The sequence below is a fragment of the Aptenodytes patagonicus genome, chromosome 13 (genome assembly GCF_965638725.1).
Source record: "Aptenodytes patagonicus chromosome 13, bAptPat1.pri.cur, whole genome shotgun sequence".
Classification (NCBI taxonomy): domain Eukaryota; kingdom Metazoa; phylum Chordata; class Aves; order Sphenisciformes; family Spheniscidae; genus Aptenodytes; species Aptenodytes patagonicus.
The window spans coordinates 15,464,471-15,485,932 of NC_134961.1; the positions used below are offsets into that span (position 1 = coordinate 15,464,471).

The 21,462-nt window shown below is 38.5% G+C and overlaps 1 protein-coding gene across 2 annotated transcripts in view; it reads left to right on the plus strand.

Annotated features, from left to right (window-relative positions):
• Positions 1 to 21,462, plus strand: part of SHISA9 (shisa family member 9) — a 199,216-nt gene that overhangs the window by 169,164 nt on the left and 8,590 nt on the right. For both annotated transcript variants that reach the window (XM_076351214.1, XM_076351213.1), the window contains one exon: positions 5,879 to 6,034. In XM_076351214.1, the coding sequence (XP_076207329.1) occupies positions 5,879 to 6,034 (156 nt within the window). The remainder of the gene's footprint in view (positions 1 to 5,878; positions 6,035 to 21,462) is intronic.

A 21,462-nucleotide genomic window follows, 5' to 3' on the forward strand; every position in this document is an offset into this window, starting at 1 on the left:
TTTACAGGCATAGTCAAGTTGTTAAAATCCCACAGCTTTCATCATATCTGGGATTTTCCAAAAATAGCACCTGCAGTTTCTGTTGGTGAGGCTTGTAGGAATGTGAGTATGGATTTGCAATGCTGGATGAGCTAGTCTTATAATTAAGTATAATAGACTGAAGAACAAAGAGGCAAATATGCATGTTGGTGGCAGTGCCGTTATGGATGGGAGGGGAGCAATTTTATACTGGTATTCTCTAATCACTCAGATCTATCCTGTTTTCATAGCTGTTATTTTCAATTTTAGTTAGTTCAGGGCATATCTTTTTCTCTTGAGTTATCTGAAAATGCTCAGCTATTATTATATTTTGCTCTGAATTTTCCCTTTTTTCCCCCTTGACTTCCCAGTCTTCTTTTGTCTGTCCTGTTCCCATTTCTTTTGTATGTGTATCTGCAGGTGGCTTTTATAGCAAAATCTCATTCTGCTTTCCTGCCCTTCCCCCATCCTCTCCTGTTTTGTTACTGCATCGCCTGTCTCGTTTGTTCTTTTCCTTATGCCCGTAACTGCTCATTTACTAATAGATTCCATTCTGTGCCTATGGAGTTTTTTTCATTTTCCCTGTCTTCAAGCACCAAATCATTGACTTCATTGCTACAGAAAGGAATGAATCCCCAGGCCACTCTACAGAACAGGTTTTGCTCTCCCCTGGCTGAAGAGGAGAAGGATAGTGGCTGAGCTTAAGGGACATTCATGGCAGGTTATTAGCTCTCAGGCAGTGAACAAACTTATTATTGCTAGCAGGCTACTAGCATCCCTTCCCCTAACCCTGAGTATTTCCCATAACCCTGGCAGCTTCTTGGCAAGAATAATCAAACTGGGTGAACAGCACAATATATTCTACAAACAATGCAGAAAACAAAACAAACAAACAAACAGTTTTGGGGCTTTTGCCTTGTCTTACCACATTCATACATGTAACCATGGTGTGTCAGGTGTTTCCACATTGGGTTCTTACCTGTATTTAATAATTGCTGAGATGCCCATTGCTTGATTTCTGAATGAAGTGCATAAATTAGGTATGACACCATCTTAATTGGATAGAGTGCAGCATAACTACAGCAACCAATTACGTTATTGTTGTCACCGTGATGCACACTAAAGCAACTCCAAAATTCACAATCAGGGAGAGGTGGAAACACCCCAAAAAAAGCATTTTCACTTGAAAAATGCAGTAAGCTGTTAGCTGTGACATCTGGATACAAGTTTCAATTGTGCAGGCTGAGATATAGGTCAAGGTAATAAACAGATAACGTAATGATCAGTCTTTTTCAACTACTGGGACTGTGACCAGAAGCTGATGCCTTAGCCATTTCCAAAGGCTCATTGTTGGTGGCTGGGATGTAAAACCCACTTTCTCTAGCTATAAACTGGTTTTGGTGCAGCTTCCTTCCAGTTCTTATTTTCTGCTCCATTTGCCTCCCACAAGCTTTTCTATACCTAGACCTTTTAAGGGTATAACAGTCAAAAGCATTCTTCAGCATCTGAAGACCTTTTTTGTTTTTCTTTTCTCCTGTACGTCTCATTTTCTGCCCAGCAGACATCTAGCTTTTGTGTGGTAAGCTCCAGCATGCTTTTTCAAACTCTTCCTTTGGGGCTGGTAGTAGGAAGACAGAGAGCAAACGACTACATCCAGAATGACTCCTCAAAGTCTTGAGAGGTTAGGAAGCAGCGTGGCATCATATTTCCTTGCTTCAGCAGAAAATAAGACAGGTTGTGAATATTGCAGGTTTTTTACAATATCACCATTGCTAATCAGGTCTGACTAGTCATGCTAGAAGCTGCAGCACAAACAGTTTTTTGACTCTTTGTGATGTTCATATTTTCTGTCTTTTAAAAATAAATAAATACATAAATTGGCAGTGGCACAGTGCAGCTGGTTATATGGAATACTGTGCTGGACAATGTACCAGTGTCAAGTTGCCAAAAGTGATGTATCAGCACAGCAACAGCTTTCAGGTTAAAGTTGTCCCCATTCAGTGAAGCCAGCTATATGCAAATACCAATCACAGAATATCTGGTTTATAAGTATAAAGGATTTAACTTGGCACTAGAGGTCAGTGATAAAGCTGGTAAGGATTTTTCTGGTTAAACTTTCTTCCAATTGAAAACAATCCCTTGTATCCCAAAATATTTTGAATAATCCAATAGATTATTATTTGCTCCCCAAAATTGAACACTTACTATTTTTTTCCAATTTCAGGAAAAAAAGTCAAAATCTCAAATTGAAAAACCTCAAATTTCACATTGAGATCTTGTGAAGTAGTTGTAGACAAATTTCTTTACTTCCTGCGAGAATCCCTATTCAGTATTGCTGAGACTGAAGCAGTATTTACAAGCATAAAACAACATTGCCGAGGCCAGTGCCTTTTTCAGTTTTAAGTGTGGATGGCCCCAGAGCAGGCAAAGCAAGTCCTGTTGAAAACCTCCTAGTTGCTCACGGCTAGGCCTGGGCTCCCCCCAGTGGTTAGACTTACACTCCCCATCACCGTGCCTGCTGCAGTATTTGCATTACACCGTTGTTACTTCAATTACGAACATTTCCTAAATAGCACCCAAATATAGGTGAATTTACCCATCATCATTACATTAACTATGTGTGGAGAAAACAACGTAAGTGTCCCATTTGCTCACTTATTTCTAGAAACCCAAAGATAAGGAATCAGATCACACACAGTTTAGCGAGCTTGCAAACAAATGCAACGTTCACCAATTATGGCCAGTTAGACTAAAATTTAGTATGATTCAGATTTAGACAGATGTATATATCAAGCTGCGATTTTCCTTTTAGGCCCTAGGAGTCCATTCCAATGTGAGTCTCTCTATAAATGGGAATCTTTCTTCAATATAGTTCAATGCACTTTGCCAGAGTTTGGCCTTTTGCTTAATTTACTTTGTGCAAATGGCCAACTGAATGAATAATTTGAACTGTGTCTTCTATGTGATGACTTAGTCTTGTGTAAGCATCTGGGTATGAGTGAGGGGCACTGCGCAGTCAGTGCAGCAGTGAAAGAATGACTGTCATTAATTTGCTTGAAATTCATAATTCAGGAGAGTTCTGGGCTTTTAACAAGACAAAAGAGAAGTCAAAGATTATCTGGAAATGGAAAACATATTTCTTTACATCTTCATAAACACTCAAAGCACCAAACTGCAGCGACATTAGTAAACCAGCAACCTAGTAACAATATAGTCTGCCACTGAACACCTGAACAAAAACCAAGTACACCTAATTAATTTTCCCCAGTACATTTCTGGGGTAACTTTCTTCACTACATTTAAAGAGATAACTGAGTAAAAATGATAGGTCTAAGTAAGAGGCAGAGGTAGAAAAACAGTCCTGGTTAACTACACCTTATTTACATTGTTTTTGCAAGTCTCCACAGCTGCAAGTCACTTTGGCAGTGAGCATAGAAATACTGGTGCTCACAATACTTTCATCACAGTGAAATCATGATGTTTTGACAGACTGAATAATAAGAATTGCCACAAGGGAACTTCGTGGTAGTAGCATATATGAAGTGCTGATTTAGATCTACTCAGAAAAAAATTAGTGAATGTAGTGGTAAAAGGTTGATGCCTTCCTTATGTTAAATGTCCCACCCACACTGGTATCTTTAGAGCTGCCCTGTTATCGAAATATGGCTGTGCTAGCATTCCTCCTCAAAAGTGTACTTATAGATGCAACCATAAAAGAGAGACATTTGGAAGATATGGATGGTTTGGAAAGAGCGGTCAGCTATTTTATGGTTCAAGCCATTAGAGTAAGAGGCTTTCCTCAGCTGTACTCTAGAGACAGAATGGGAACAGAATAGGATTTTGCACATTCTTACTCTAAGAGTCACTCCACTTAGTTATATCAGACATGCCAGTACTATAGCTGAACAGAAACTTACCAAGAGCTTTTATTTATTAGAAAACAGCAATTCATTAAAATAACAACTGTTTCTGTGAAAGGGTTGACTTAACAAACTTACCCTTTCAAGGTAAACCTATGAAAAAAGATTCAAAAAGTGTTCCAATACTTTTTTGGAAATTCTGGAACAGAAAAGTTTCTGGTTTTCAATCCAAAATAAAGTTACTCTTTTTAAAAGTGAGCCAACTTATTTTATATATATATATATATAATTTTGAAATCATGACAAAATGTTTCTCCTGATCTGACGCAGTATTTGCAAAAAAAAGTCCAACTTCAGATTTCATTTGTTTGGTAAAAGAAAAAAAAATACTTACTGAAAAACTCTTTTGTTATGGGAAAATAATTTCTCATTCAGCTCTACCTACTATCTACAACCAGTTTGTTCCCTATTAACTACCAGTAACAGCAAGAAGAATCATACTGTTTTTAGATGATAGCACTTCTACCATTTTTCTTGAGTTGCCTCAAGGTGCCCTCACAACTTGTTTACACGTGTATGTGGTAGGAGGATGTGATTACACTGCTCTGCAGAGGCAGGGGCAGCCTCAGTCTGAACAGCAGAGACTGCACCAGGCAGCAGCTATGGTGAAGAAGAAGAAAGTTAAAAAATGCCTTAGCTTTCCTTTCCTCTCCCAGCAGTAAATCTGTTGACTGGCTTCAGAGCTCCTGCTCATCACTGAGCTTCATTAATGAGCTGTGGGAAGCCAAGTGGCTCAATTCCCTTAAAATCCTGGCAAACTGCAGGGATATTTGGTGCCTGCCAGATCCTGGGGGCACTTGGGGGGTGGTCCACTCACTCTATCATAATAAGCCTTCTTTCCCCTAACTGCCCAGCTTTCTTTCTACATGATCAAAAGCCTGTGCTTGATGCTGTGGGAGTTACTATATTGTCACCAATTCAGCACCATGGTTTCACTGCAGGAGAAAAATGCACTCATCTGTGATTTCAGAAGCCATGATAAGGTTCTAGGATTGACAATCAGCTCTAAATATCTCAAAACACACAGCCTGGAGAAAGACTCAGCAAAAAAGATATGCTGAGCATGTTGAAATCTGTTGAAATTTAGGTTTGCAAATTGAGTGCGGCATACAATTCTGACCAAACTTTTTAGAGGCTGGAATCAAACATTAAAAACAACTAATAAATTATGGTATATCTTAGAAAGAAAAGTATCCAGGCTGTATTCTCAACTATAAAGGAAGAAATCAACTACAGAATGGATATGGGGTGAGTGCTGGTATAAAACTGTACATAAGCAGTAATTAGCTCCTGCTTTTAGGTATGTCTGCTACAGAAAATCCTATCTTGGTATGATATTGTGATACCTACTGTCAGGGAAAAGGAGAATACCTAAGGACAAAGTGTGAGCTTTGAAAAAATTACCTAATGACAGTCATGAGCCAAAATTGCACATTCTACACTGTGGGGCATGTCTACAGAACACAACATAATGCTGTGCAAATAACCAAGCTAGTTCTGGTATTAAAAGCAGTGTAACTGCATATATGGAGCAGCCTGCCTGAGCCAATTGAAGTTAGCCTGGCTATCAGACAGTGTGATACTACTGCCTTGTATTCAAGCTACCTTGGAAAAAACTTCAAGTTTTGGTTTGCATCCTAATGCTGCAGCAAATTCAGTCTTTGTGGTGGTGTTCAATTGTTTTGAAAACCTATTTTTTAGTTCAAAGATCTTTTTTATACAAAAGTCAGCATGTATTGCTGCAATCATTCGTCAGCCTTTAATCATGCCATTAACTCTTTGAAGTACAGGTTTGCTGTACTCTAACTCCCACTTCATAGTAAATAGTGTTTTGTTGCATTAAATCTCATGACATACCCTAATCTGTACTGGGTAATGATGTTAAAACCTTAAGACTGATTTATTTTTTTCTTAATGGTTGTCGATTTTCTTTTATACAGATCCACCACAGATGAATAATGTCATGCCAACATCTCCCCTCCTTCCTCAGATGGCACATCAACATTCATATCCCAGCCTGGGACAGATCACAAACCCATATGAGCAACAGCCCCCAGGCAAAGAGCTTAACAAGTACGCCTCTCTAAAGGCAGTCGGTAAGCAAGCAACTTGATGCATGACTTCTCCTTTAGATCAGTATGTTGTATTTGCTGTTGTCAGCTGACATTCTGCTGCAAGTTAAAAACAAAGCCTTGTTCATCTGGACTACTTCATGATAGAATTTAATATAGAATATCATGTTAGTCGGAAATGCATTAAAAATTAACAGGGGGACTACAATTAGTGGTAAGAAAATTACATGTAGGAATTGGTGATCATATGCATGTGTGTCTATATATGCATACAAAAACACACCATACCTACTGTACACCATTTTTCAGCAAGTTTCACCTATGTTATATGCATAGTGTTCAGCCCTAGTTCTTTATGCCTACCTATACATTTCAGTATGTATTTTCCATACCTATCTGCACAAATGAGAGAGAAAAATATCAGATATGTTGCAAATTTAAAGCATATAGTTTAGACACCTGCTAAATATTTCCAAAAAGAGAAGATGCTTGTACGCTTCCAAAGTGAGAGCTTTCACATTTTCTGCAGGATGTGCATTAGTAGGTCACTAAAGGAATATTCTGAGGCCTTATGATTTCAAACAATTAGTGAACCATAAAGCTCCTAATAAAGATCCCGGTGGTGGCTATTTTCTGTGACTGATTAATGTCATACACTATTTATTTTAAGCAAATGCGGGAACATCCTCAAAGAAACAGTTGTGTGGAGGGAAAAGGACAATAGCGGGTAAAAATTTCAACATAATTTTCATATTGGAAGCACAAATTGATAATAATTTTCATGGGCTATAAAAACCTGCTGCACACCATGTGAAGACAGAAAGCTTTTGTCACCTTACATTTCAGGCCCCTTCTAGACAATAATAAATTAAGAACTGGGGGAGTCTATTCATAAACAGCTTCTCACCACCCCTTGCTCAGCTTACACATATGGATGTTAACATCATTTCCCCATGAATTTAGAGCAGTATCACACTGCCTATTTCCAGACAGAGCTATCTGGCTGAGAAAAACAGCAGAACAGCTGAGAACATTCTGACTTAAGAATCTAGTATTCATCATGCCAGAAAAATTTTTCATCACAAACTGACATTCCTTTATCCGAACTTCAGGATAGCAGACCTCTAACAAAATGTACATTGAAGCCCCATCTCAAATAGTTTAGCTTTGCTTTAGCTTGCCATTTTTGTTTCTCACAAGTGACATTTTTTAATCTGTTTATAACAGACAAGGGTTAATAACTTGCTGCTGAATTTTGAATACAGAGTAGCTTTATAATTCCTTCTTCAAAAGGTGATACTGTGTAATGATGTGGTGATTATCACAGATTTATGCACTGATATCAGGCTTCTTTTTCAGATGTCAATTTAGATCAAGCCAATCATCAAAGCTAAAAGGTACATAAGCATAATAAAATGAGAGAAGAAACACCCAAAAGAAACTTCTCTCATCTGCCCAAGAGCCACTGAAAGTACTTTTTAAAAAAAATTAATTAGAACTTAGATATTACTTGGGTGTCTGAGTACAAGTTTTTAAAGCAGTTAGATTATAAACATACAATTAAATAACCTTGAAAGATTGTGCACTTCAGCTCCAGAAGTTGTGTAATGCCTCTCAGAATCTTAAATTAAATTAAACATAACTTTCAGGGACATTTTCTTCCAGGAGGATTGCACCATCTTCCTGTGCTTTTCCCCTATCCTTCCTATCCCCCCTCTCTCTTTTTTTCCCTGTAGATCTACTGGTCTTAGACCACATTAGCCAAGCTTTACATTCAAATGAATTTTCACAAGAAAAGTACAAAAGTGCTGCATTGTTATCCAAACTTTTCAGCAATTCAGAGATTTTGAAACTGTTACACATTCACACCTTCTGTCTGGACGTATGGAGCAACAGATAAATACGCTCAGTTTTTAACCACTTACAGACTCTCAAGGCCATGATTCCTCCCAAGAGGCACCTCTTGAGTACATCCCAAAATCACAAAGCAGTTTTTCCATGATGCCAGCCAGGCGTGGGTTTGTGACCACACTGACATCAAGCTAGCCAGGCCGCACATTGCAGAGTTCATACTGGCTTTATGACAGCTCTGAGAGGAAATAGCAACTGGCCTACATCAGGCCCACCAATATACTTTTAACCTGACAATATCCTTTGAACAAATAGACATAGACTGAGTTCATCCTGACATGGTATTCATATGTCAGAGCGATGGCATTTTTCTTATGCTAACATTCAGAGTCAAATTTACTGATCCCCATAGCAGGAGGAATGAGAATATGTGAGAGAAACAACTCTGCAGACACCAAGGTCAGTGAAGAAGGAGGGGGAGGAGGTGCTCCAGGCACCGGAGCAGAGATTCCCCTGCAGTCCATGGTGAAGACCATGGCGAGGCAGGCTGTCCCCCTGCAGCCCATGGAGGTCCACAGTGGAGCAGATATCCACCTGCAGCCCATGGAAGACCCCACGCCGGAGCAGGTGGATGCCTCGTGGTAAGCCCGTGCTGGAGCAGGCTCCTGGCAGGACCTGTGTAGAGAGGAGCCCACGCTGGAGCAGGTTTGCTGGCAGGACTTGTGACCCTGTGGGGGACCCACGCTAGAGCAGTCTGTTCCTGAAGGACTGCACCCCATGGAAGGGACCCTTGCTGGAGCAGTTTGTGAAGAACTGCAGCCTGTGGGAAGGACTCACATTGGAGAAGTTCATGGAGGACTGTCTCCCATGGGAGGGACCCCATGCTGGAGCAGGGGAAGAGTGTGAGGAGTCCTCCCCCTGAGGAGGAAGGAGTGGCAGAGACAACGTGTGATGAACTGACCCCAACCCCCATTCCCCCGTCCCCCTGTGCCGCTCAGGGGGAGGAGGTAGAGAAAAATCAGGAGTGAAGTTAAACCTGGGAAGAAGGGAGGGGTGGGGGGAAGGTGTTTTAAGATTTAGTTTTTATTTCTCATTACCCTACTCTGATTTGATTAGTAATAAATTAAACTAATTTCCCCAAGTCAAGTCTGTTTTGCCCGTGACGGTAATTGCTGAGCGGTATCTCCTTGTCCTTATCTTGACCCACAAGCCTTTCATTATATTTTCTCTCCCCTGTCCAGCTGAGGAGGGGAGTGTTAGAGCGTGGGCACCTGGCTTCCAGCCAGGGTCAACCCACCACTGTTCTATATTTCTCCATGTGTTTGAGGCAAACCATATTCATTTAAGTGCCTCTTACTCTGCATGATCCCATTGTTTGGGTGTAGTCCACTGTGCTTAATTATCTTCTTTAATGGAGGGTGGGGGTGGAGGAAGAAGCATTCCTATTGCTTTGTAGCAACTGTAACTATAGTACATTAATATCACTCACCATAATGTGGCTATAAGTGGTAAGAAGTTTAGATAACTGAAAAAGTGATGCTTTTCCAGAGGCAGTATTAAATTAATTTCCACACAGCTGCTTTCTTCTGAACTACAGATGTCCTAAAAATTTGGCTGTCTAATTTTAGAAGCGAGCTACTCATCCCTCAGTGACTGGCTGCTGTGAAAATTCAGTTCATGGAAAAGTAGTGAGTCACAGTAATCTCTGTTCTGGTTCGTGTTCGGCACCTGCATTAAATTCAGTACCTGAGACTCAAGCACTTATGAAAACAAGAGACAACAGTGCCATTGCTATTAATTTGCATTGTGTTACTGAATAAGAATGACCAATACCTTGGTAGTGAGGCCAAGCTGATCCCTAGGAAGCTATTTTAAAGCTACACCCTAGACTCCAAATCATATAGCTTAGCAGAGTGCAATTTGAAGTTGGACTGTTCGTGCATGTCTGCAATGCAACACGTGCATTGCAGTGTCTGATTCAGCACAAAAGGGGAGAACAGAGTTGGAAAGGCCAATGTGGATGTATTTTATTTAAAAAGCAAAATATTTTTATGTGAATCAGTTCAAACTGCACAACCAAACTCTTACACACTCAATGGAAGAGGATATTTTCCTCATTTCTTGTTAGGAATTTCTTTATTTGTTGCAGCCTCCAGAATTCCTAAAGTACTGACCAGCTTCACCTTTTCCTCTTACTGTCTGCTCGCATTTACAACTCTGAATAACACAAGGACATTCTGTGCCTATTTTATGTTGTCAGATGAGTGCTTGGAGTACAACAAGGTAATAGTGAGTTGAGATTTACTTACTGTTTTCCTCACTGCAGCAGAATTTTACTCTCCTTCTACCTTAACACATACATCACCAGGGAATAATCAGTGGAAGGTAGAGGACCCCTTGGAAACGAGATAGAGCAACACACACTTCCTGAAAGAATAGATAAGCAATCCATCTCCTAGCATCTCTAGCCTATCTAACTGACTGATAGGTGCACTCTGTTCATCCATTATTTGTCCACTTTTGAGCCAGAGAATCATTTTTCAACAGTGCTAAATTTGTCCCACCAAGGAATGTCAGAGTCTGTATCTGAGGGAAAAGGGTTAACAAGCTCTAAGACTGGTCCCATCAAAAGTGGTCACTGAATGTTGTGTGGCAATAAAACACCCAGCGTTTAGATATTTCAATTTTTTGGTCACCTGAGATGACATGATCCTGGTTCCCTTTGGTGCTTTTGCGGTATTTGATTATTTATGTGAAAAGTGCAGAAAGAGGTTTTTCTGCATAAGTTATTCTTATTTCCAGTTCATCAACCATGTTTTTAGTCCATGCTTAAATGGTTATTGCTCATTTAAGCAATCCTGACAGCCTAAAGGTACAAGTGGATGGTATATACTAATATATGGTATATACTAATATAAGGTATTAGTTATATTTATTCAGTCACTCACATTGTTCTGCGAGCCTGGCTCAGTAACAGTTAATTTTCTTTCCTGAGTTTCAGGGAGTGCAAAGTGACTAACTTTCTTTAGAACTCCTTGCACAAATTAAAAAATACTCCAAGCCCAGCTTTCTAAAGCCCTGCAGGACTGGGAGAAAGATCACTCAGCTGCTGGAGAGGTGCACAGACATACATGTAAAAACTGAGAATACAAGCATTTCTGCAGTTTAACATGATTTTATATTTCTTTCATAAACTTTCTTCTTCCCCTCTCTCACACACACAAACCTTTGAGGAGCTGATTGGGCATGACTTTAAGATGAGACAACTCAGCCAGTTAAAATTTTTGCCAAAAAAATATAAAATGCAATGGACAGAATTCCTCCCTGAAACTCAGACCCAGAAAGCCTTCAGTGATGCTGGGAGTTGTAGTCTCCGTGGGATGAAATCATATCTAACTGATTGGATATAGTGAAGCTAGAAGGAGGATACAATTGGCAGCAGACTCACCATCACATCTCTGAGTCTACAGCTCCCAGCATTTCTTGAAGCTTCACAGTTCTTTGATCCCAAAGGAAACGTTAGACAGTGCTCCAGCTCTGCTTGCAGCTGCAAAACTCCAAAGTGAGATTCTGCAAATATGACACTCAAAGAATAAATATCTCCTGTTTTGGTCACTGTTACTATGTAGAAAATATTGTGGCCGCAAGCACGCTAATGCATAAGGCAACATCTCTCTCAAAAAGGTGAAGTATGTGAGAAAACTGTCTGGTTTGTTTGTCCTTTACATCTACACACACAGAAGGATCCAAAGAGGAAGATCACCATAAGATTAAGTCTAAGGTGTTATCTATCTTTGAAGCATCCTCCTGTCTGATGTGAAATTTGGTGGTGCCTTCTCTTAAGCTTCAGATCTTCAATTTCCGTAGAAATGATGGTAACTCTATGCTGATGCAAGATCTGTCTTATGAGAATAGAAGTAACTTCACAACTGCCCCCTAAGAATCTGATACCTATCTCACCTGAAGATGAGATTCTGTACCGTTCACTATAGTTCATTGTGCTCTGCCTCAGGGGCCTCTGTACAAAGACAGGGAGGGCTGGAAAGAAATACGGTAATTTGAAAAATGGAAATACACAACAGGGAAAAAGGCCTGCCCATGCATTCACAGGGGTTGCTACAGTCAACTTTTAGAAAAAAGTAGAACTACAAAATTATTGAACACAATATGTTTGTGTTACTTTACTTTCCTATACCAACCACACTGTTACACTAACAGGTAAATATTCATGTTTCTTTGGAAGGCTTAAAAAGGAATTGTGTTTTCATTTCAAAGAGTAAAGAAATTTTCAGTTACTACTTCCATAAGCAGTTGCACAAAAATGGATTAAAAAAACCTGGGACATGGGAGTAGCTCCCTGGATTTAACACCACGAAAACAGACAGGGAAGTACAGATTAATGCATCATTTGTCATATCCAGAGAGCAATTCATTTAATGACATGATATATATCTAGAGGTATGTTCAGTGTCATGGATAATGCTAGACTAGGCAATCTGCCCGATTCAACACTGGACCTAGAGATCTGTCTCAAGGAAGTAGGACATAAAAGCTTGGTATCTTTTCATTATTATTATTTACTTAGCCTAGTGTGGCTGGAGAATTTGAAGCTTTTGAGTGTTCATTTGTTAAAGAAGTCTTTCATACTTTAATCCTTGCTTCTCCTTCAGGCACAGGAGAAAAGCCAAGAAGCACTCAGTAGCAAGCCTCACTTTACCAACGCCCCTGCTAGCACTGTTGTCTCAGCCTTCCCATTTCCCAAGCAGATGAAGTGTCAGTGTCATTTGTTCCACCTACGCCTTCTGCTGACACCCCCCAAACTTCACATCCTGCCCAGTGTGTGCAGACTTTCAAGACCTTTTCTTGCTTCCACTAAATCATTTGTTTTCTCTGTTATTTACCAAATTGGCTTCTGATACCCGCAGGCACTCTGTCATAGGTAAATAAAAAATGCTTGGGGAGTCTTGATCGAAATATTTTCCTATTTTATCATCCAGCACACTCATTTCTTCTTCCAGTGAGGTAGCCGTATTTTAATTATAAATACGTTGTTTGTGCAAAGCCTCGGTATCTTGAGCAAGATCAGCTGTATCGCTGACATTCTTTTACAGCCTTTTAAAGAAACAACATTTTACTATAAAATCCACAGGGTAATATTCTTTCTGAGGCTGGGGAATTCTGCTGTAAGTAATCAGACATCCAAGCAGCCATTGCCCATGCCATCCTTTAGCAAATAAACGGAGCTGTGAAAAGGTACCTCTCTGGGGATATGTTGGTCTTAGAAGCGACATCTAGGCTGCTGGGAGGAAATTGCAGAGTCCTTTTACAAGCAGCAGTGTTAACACCAAAATAAGATGCTCTTAAACATTTCTATCTACGTTGTCTCATTTTTAAGACTTTAGCAACATATTGAACTTGTGAAAGAAAGGAAATCTGACCTTCAGGTCCATTTAGTTTGTTTATCTCAGGATTTTTAGTTTTCTGGGTTGGATTCACACCTAGTAAATTTGTTTTGTCTGAATTTGGTCCACTACCTGGTTTTATGGTGGATGAAGAATGTTTATAAAGATCTATTAAATTCTTAACCTATTTTTCATGCCAAAATAGCAAATTTAAATCCGTGCATCCTTAATTCTTGTTCTTGAAATTGATATTCTCTCCACCCACGTTCCCTACAATGGATTCCCTATAATGGAGAAACAGCCATTTTTTCTTGTTACCAGCATGTATTTTAAGACAGTGAAAATCAAACCATCACCAATAAAGTCATAAAAGTTCAGATTATAAATGCCACTCCACAATCCATTTTTAGTTATACATCATAGAGAACTCAAACCCTTCCACTAAAAATTAGGTTCATTCTCTGGAAACTAGTTGATTTTTAAAATCCTTATTATGTGATAATTAATCAAAATGAAACAAAAAGTAATTTTCTCCTTTTTATAACACACAATGGGCAGATCTAAAATAACAGTAACCTGAGTCCAGTTGACCACTAGAGAATGCTAGTCTTTCAGGTTTTTTTACTGTCTTTTGCTTGTCTTTTGTCTTTGAAGACTGCAGTCTTCAGAGGTAACAAGCTTACAATAACCAGCTTTATTTCCATCTCTTAATATCAGTGATGGCCACAGGAAGGAAACTCGTAAATCTAAATCAAGCATGAGTTATTCAAACCTATTTCTATGAAACATTAATGAATTATACATGAGATTTTTTACATATTAAGTGATGTGAAGACATGAGTGAGTTAAAACTTTATGCTTAGGCTATACCACTAAATAATAGCGAACCAATAAAGAACAAAGCTCAGCTCACATGAAGACAAAGTCTAAAAACATTAAGCATTTTCACTTGCAACCCTTCTTAAACATCCTTCTCTGTAACTGTTTTATTTTGCACTATAAAGATATATCTACATATAAATATACTTCTCATTCTACAATGCAAATTTTTTTATTGATTATTTAAGAGTAGAGGTCAATCATAAAGATATGAAAACAATTGTGAATACTTGCAGATAAATAGAAACACTGTGGGATTCCAGCTGAAGTCTACATTTAATCTGAAGCATGGCTTTTACAGTTCCAACCATGGAGCCTACACATCAATTGCACTGGTTGTTCTGAACATACTCATTTTTTCCTCCTGGACTGTTAGCTGTGCAGGTCATTTACGGCAATATTTTTGCAATAAGAGTTTCATACAGGTGCTCAACATGTGACATCCTGCAAGTGGTTCTCAGAGGTGCCAAATTACCAAAACTTATAACTTTACTGGTGACCCAGATCCCCCCATAGATATTTTTCAAAAAATTAACAGAGATTTTGAGAATCTGTCTTGAGTTCATCACCATTTTTAAATACCTGCATTGCTTAGAGTGTTCTAAACTCAGCACATGGAAGTGAAGTTCTAAATTATTTCAAAGTATCAACTTTGGATGAATTTTGGGGAAAAAGTCTTGAAGAGAATTTTCTCGAATTAAATTAGAAGTTTCTCTAACTAGAAGCTTTTGGGGACCACATTTTATTTATTTCCTGCTGACAATATTCAAATATAAATCAGGTTATAATGACTGATCCAGGATTTTTTCTGTTTAAAACTCAAAAGGTAAAAACGAAAAGTGGCTTTTTAAGGAAGGACTTTGATTTAAATTTTCCCAAGAACTGACCAAAGAGAACAAGAATAATGGAATGAAGCCAGAGAGTACAATTCTGAAATCCCTCTACAATCAATATGCTTAATTCAGGAATAAATTTAGGAATTTGGGGTTTGGGAAGCAAACTCAGTGAGAAACAGACTTTCCTATACTCATACTTTATTTCCCATAGTTGTACTGATTCACATCGGGGTTATTTTTGTATGAATGTATTATTTCTTCAAGTACATCAGAATCTGCCTCCATGTGGACAACAGAGCTTTAAACTATTTCATTCAAGTCTGTTGCATTTACAATGTTTGTGACGTGAACATGCATTCAGGTTTGGCTTGGTAATTTTAAGCAGTTAGGAGGATTACTTTGTTGCAAGTCAAGTTTACTTAAGTAAACAAATAATACTTTTTTTGGTTCTAATCAGACTCAAAAACTCAAACCAGAGAAGCTTTAATACTCCAGCTTTCTACATGGATATATGTCAATAGCAGTAGTGTGATGTTCTTCAGAATTACCCATGAATACCAATGAAGACTAGTAAGACAACTGACAGGAATGAATCCCTTATTAACAATATAATATAAATAGCAGCAGTTATCTGTCTGCTATTTCAGTTCTGCAAAGGATGTTCTAAAGACAGTAAATGTGTTTAAGAGAGAAATTACACAGATAAAAGGCACAGAGATCATTGCTTTACTCCTACACATCCATACTATAATAACACAGGGCTTCAGGCATGGAGGGAGGAAGAGCGATAATGTGATTTGTAATGCACACAGTTAATTTTTCCCAAAGTCCTTCCCCTGACAGCTTATTTGAAGAAGGATAAGAGGAAAAGAGAAGCTGAAAAAAAAAAATCTGATATGTAGTAGCTATGATACTACAGCATCAAAAAAATCACCATGAAAGTATCAGTCTGTCCCATCCCAATGATAATATTAAGTACAATAGGTAATTTTTATAGTGGAAAGTTTGCAAAGCTTTCTAGTCTATGGAAAGTGCTCCTGCGAAAAGTTCACCTTCCCTTGCAAGGGACCTGCCACAGCGGGGGAGGAAGATCTGCAGCTCAGTGCTGGTGGTTCTCATTTTCACAAGTGATGGTTGATTGCAATTCCTGGAAAAAAACGTAGAGGTGGGAGCTGAACACTCCCATATGGCAGAAGTCTTGTGTGTGCGCACTATTAAATATTCATTGAAGTGAGCTTCATTACTGATTCTTCCTTGACTGTCTGTCAGTCACAAATGCTTTTGCTTTACGTGAAGGCTACTCAGAGGGTTCTGCTCAGAGCAGGCGTTAGTTCTGCTTTGCCTTTGGGTTTGCCCAATCTGTATGAAAACCTTATGAAACTGATTTTCTTCTGACAGTGCAAGTTTGGCAATTGCCAGGGAACACTTTCTTTTCAGTTTGACACACTTCTCTGGTTTGGAAACCTCTGACAATTATGTACAAGACTTTAATAATACAAATGCCACACAGTCTAATAGGAGGGAGACAGGAAGAGAAGGAAAGGAGAAGAAAAAAAACAGAACTGAATGTGTGCAATTACAGCTATGGAATTACTTCCGAATTTTTTTTCTCTTGCTTAATAACTCTCTCTTGAAAAGGATTCCTTCTGGCAAAAAGAATAGGAAAAGATAACTTTCTAATAGAAACAACTTATGCCACAGCTAATTTTGGGGAAAAAAAATTGACTTCAATCTGGATTGATTGCTAAAAATTCTTTAAAATTATAGCAGTTAAGAAACAGATCAAATAAAAATAACTCCTGCAAAAAATAGTTATTACATTGCTGGGACTTTTTTTTTTTTCATTAAACCAGTACAATTCAAAAAGCCTTCAGGCCTCACCCTGTATTCAGAAATAATGGTGTAAATCTAGTATGACACCAGTTGACAGAAAAACGCAAGTTTATTTCAGCACTAAAGCCACATCTTAATTATGTATTCAGAGACCTGAACTGGGTCTTCTGTGTCCTCATGCAGCTTTCTACATCATCACAACTAGGAGTATTTGTAGTTGATTTGTAGCTGATTCAGACATATGTTTAAGAGTTATAACCAGCAGTATACTAAAAGAAATAAAAGCATCTAATAAAAAGTATTAAAACTGAAAATGAAATTCAGCACACAGAAGAATGCCAACAGCGATGTGGGAAAAAAATGAAATTAGGTTCACGCTAAGAACAGTTATTACAAATAAATGTGGTCAGGAATATAACAGCTTTTTCAGTCAACATTAAATAAGATAAATAGACACCTTAAGGAAAAGGTGTCTATAAATAGACACCTTAAAGAAAAACAGACACACATTTTTAGATGCTGAATCGCATTGCAGAACACCGAGATTTTTTCCAATGTGACCCACATACTACTCAGTGTGCAGCCTGCCAGGACAGTCCACCTGGTTTGTGGTCCACTCCCAGGAGCAAGGCACATTGCTGTGTGTGAACTGTCTGAATTACTCTGACCGCAGTAGTAGGGCCTGTTATTGCACATGACTGCACACTTTTTCTGCATATGTACAATGAAGTAGCGCTCCTGGAATAGTTAGGAAGCCCTGCCCTTAAACAAACTGAAGGTCCTCACTGACCAAAAAGGTTACAAACAATTTCATATTATTGTTGATGTATGGAAGCATTGCTGCAAACTTTTGACACAATCAGATTTGTCCTACCTGATTTGCTTGAGAAGCATTAAAAACTACCCAGTGAAAAAGCAAGCAAGACTACTGAAGGAAGAAGTGGAAGAAGCCTTTTAAGCAAATCTCCTAAGTGTTAACCTCTTTGGCTTCGGACAGCATTTTTAGAAAGCAAGCCAAAGCCTCATTTCCTATAATCAGTTTATGCTGCAGTCATGCTTTATTCAGAAGTTAAGCATGACAGCATGACTCCTTAGATAGTTTCTATTTCAAAAGGCAAGTTTTCTTACCATATATAAGGTTTCCAGTAAAACTCAAACTGATAAATATGCCTAAATGAGATAAAATGAAATAAGTATTTCACAGTAGAACTTTTCATATTTATTTGCCATTGTAGATGCTGTGAAAGGACATGAGCTTAGAGGTCTTTAGGAAAAAAATAATGAAAAAACAGGTTTACAGTTACAGGACAGCCACTGGCTGCATTTTCAAAGAAAAGTCAGAGATTTGAATGCATAATTCTTTTAGACTTCTTTTACAATTTCATCCATTGGTTCAAGAATAGAAATGGCAATCTTATTTCCTTCTCAAGTTTATCATTCATTGCACGATACTGAACCAGCAATTTAACATCTTGATGCTTTAATTTAAAATGTTAAGTCACTTGAGGATATAATAAAGTAGCGTGATCTTCGTCTATCTGCATGCAACAGATTTCAGGTCTCCTGAAAACATTTACAATAACATGATGTAGCCACCATTTGTTTCCAGGTTGACAGAACTTATTGATTCTGGTACATCAGAAAAGCTCTGTTTTTCTTAACACTGGTTAGATACAAGTATTCTGCATATCATTAGTCTCTACATTAGGTACAATGTGTGAGTGTTGAGTATTTTGACCAAAACCAAATCATGATATCAATGCAGCACTTTGCAAAATTGAATCATAAATATTGCAATTTAATACTATGTAAATCAATGCAGTCAAGTATACAAAGCCCAAATGGAAAAGCTGTTTTACATGTCCAAAGAGAAACCTTCCTAAACTTACACAGTAAATAAACATTTGTAAAAAGAAAAAGAAAAAAAAGACTTCGCAGTGCTGTGCTTTTTTGGCACGTTGTCAGAAGAGGGGTGCTTCTGCTCCCAGACATGTGGCTACTCTTATGTTCCAGGGAACTGCAACCCTGTACATGAGGTACCACACATGATGTCTGGTGCCTGAGGAGTTAATCAAATTCTGCCTCAGCATTCCCAGCCAAGCAGCAGCCTTCGCTGCCTGTAGTGGATAAAGAGAACATTGCTGAGACTGGAGGCTCTACTTACCAAGTCTAATTACATCCCTATTCTAAACCATTCCTAATGCGTTTCAAAACCCAGAAATATTCTGGCCTCTCCAGCCTTTCAGAAACTGTCATGAAAGCAATCAATAGAAGAGAAGAAACGTTTGGGCCTACATACTTATGTTTCATCATGTCTCATAGCATGAAAGTAGAATTTTATTTCACTGGGAAATCAAAACGCAGTCTTGTATCTGGAGGTGGACAAGCTCCTTTCAAACAATGTCCACAGAAGGAAAAGCTGATATGATATGTCTTTTCACGCTTGGTCTCCCTCCAGATCACTATAAGAAATGAGCAAATAGATAAAGTGGTAAAGGGAGCCAGGAGAGCAGTAACACAGAGCCACAAAAAGTAGGTTCTACCAAAATTATGAAAGTAATTTCTTTACCTCTATCAGTAATAGGGAATAAAAATCATGAGAAAGAATCCACAGACGTAAAATATTATTTTCCTTTTCAGAATGTCTTAAATAAAGGCAGACTGGTGTTAGAACTTTGGGGGGAAGGAAGGCAAATATTTAGGACAGAAATCAATGCATCGCAGCCCACAGATTGAATTCTGCATTCTCAGAGCTCAATACAAGAATGGAGAAGGAAGGATGCAAAAATGATTTTAAATGGCCTTCGCCCTGTCTTAGAATTTAGTATGGTTTAAAATTGCCCCACCTTATACACAGCCACTCCAGTGCCCATGAGATGAGAACAGCTAGTGACCAACCATGAAGCAGTTACTTTCCTTCTTCTTGGCCACATACAGATCTATCATATCATTCTATCCGCTGCTGGCATTATATGAACAGAATCGTGTCTACCTGCAACATCTAGCTGTATTCTGTTTTCCAGTAGACTTCATGCTATGCAAAGCAAATTCTTCTATGCTCCATGATGTCTGGTGAACCCCTTCATTCAAAAGACAGGTCATTAGATATTTGTTTTACTGGATGGAACACACTTTTCAGTGAATTTATTGGATCAAATTCATACCTGGGGACAGCTAATCTGATCTCAGTCCATGTTAGTTTTTTCCCCTCACCCAAGAAAAAACTTGTGCTAGTGTAGAAATGATACTTTTTTGATTTTCAGATGAAGTCCTGCAAAAACTCTCACACAGAGCTGGCTTATATCTTGGAAGCTTTTGAACATATTGTCTTAGATGCCAGCTTAGAAAAGCAAATGAATAAGCAATCGCTTATTCATTCAGACAGGATCAACAGCAGCACCACCAAAGGCAGCATCCTACTATTTCCCTGGGCAAAACTGTTGTGTTGTCTTTGAGCCAGGATTCACTACCCTTTTGTCTTTCCTTAAGTTTTCACTTTCATTACTTAGAGAGAGAAATGTAAGGTTCCCATAGCTTCATGTAACTACACTAACATCTCAGCAAAGTCACGGCTGTAGAAGCAAAGCCTTGTTATAAACTGTTAAATATTACATAGGGATAGCTTTACTGTTACACAGAAAACATCTACAAATAGGCAGTTAGTGTATTTTAGCTGTTACCTGGTGTGTCACTGTAGTCATTTCACTGCTATCCTGTCCCATTGACTTGCTTTCTGTATCTAGCCCTAAATTTGAAATACAGTCTTTTTGTGGCTAGAATAAAGCTCTGCGTTTCACAAAGTAGTTCTTAAAATATTTTCAGATAACAAACAATTCTGTGAAATATCTACTGAGAAACAGGGTTCCCTATATATTTTTGTATCTTCTGACTGTGACTGCAAGCTCTCACTGAAGGTTGGTTTCTTTTTAAATGTCTTTAGAGATTTTATAAGGGCTCACTCCTTTGTGGATTCTCCTCTCTCACTTCAGAGGTTTCTTCCCACTCCTAGGTGCCTACTTTCACAAAAGCTGTAGGACATAATTGTCTTTCAGGATTCTACACTTCTCCCATAGCTGTAAGAAGTGGTGCAAGAATTCAGAGCCATTTTATGGACCCACAAAGATAAGAGGATTGTCAACGAGGAAAAGAGTAAAAAAATACTGCTTCAGAATTACCCAAGACCTCCTTATTTAGCTGTACTTTCTACACAGAAATGCTTGTAACTGCAATATTTTACAATAAAAAGAAAGCATTACACAATGCTAATGCATGTTCACATAACTCCATGCCAAAAGTTGTTACACAGCCACCCTGAAGACTACTTAACTTAGGGAGCAGAACAATATTACATAGCTTTAGGGCCACCTCTCAGCACAGGTAACATACACATGTGCTCAAATAAGCACACTGAGAAATCCTGGCCCTATTACAGCCACAAGGATTTTTGCCACTGATTTTCAAGAAAACATGTTTTCATTCATGGTATTTAGTCTATAAGAGACTCACTGGTTTATATGCTTTTGTTATATAACTGTGGATTATGAAGAAATATGTGACACTTCCAAGTTTGGTCATAGCCAATCATCAATCAGCGAAAGAACAAAGCTTGCCTCTGTTAGTGACAGATTTAGGCAGAATGGTGAAACCTGAA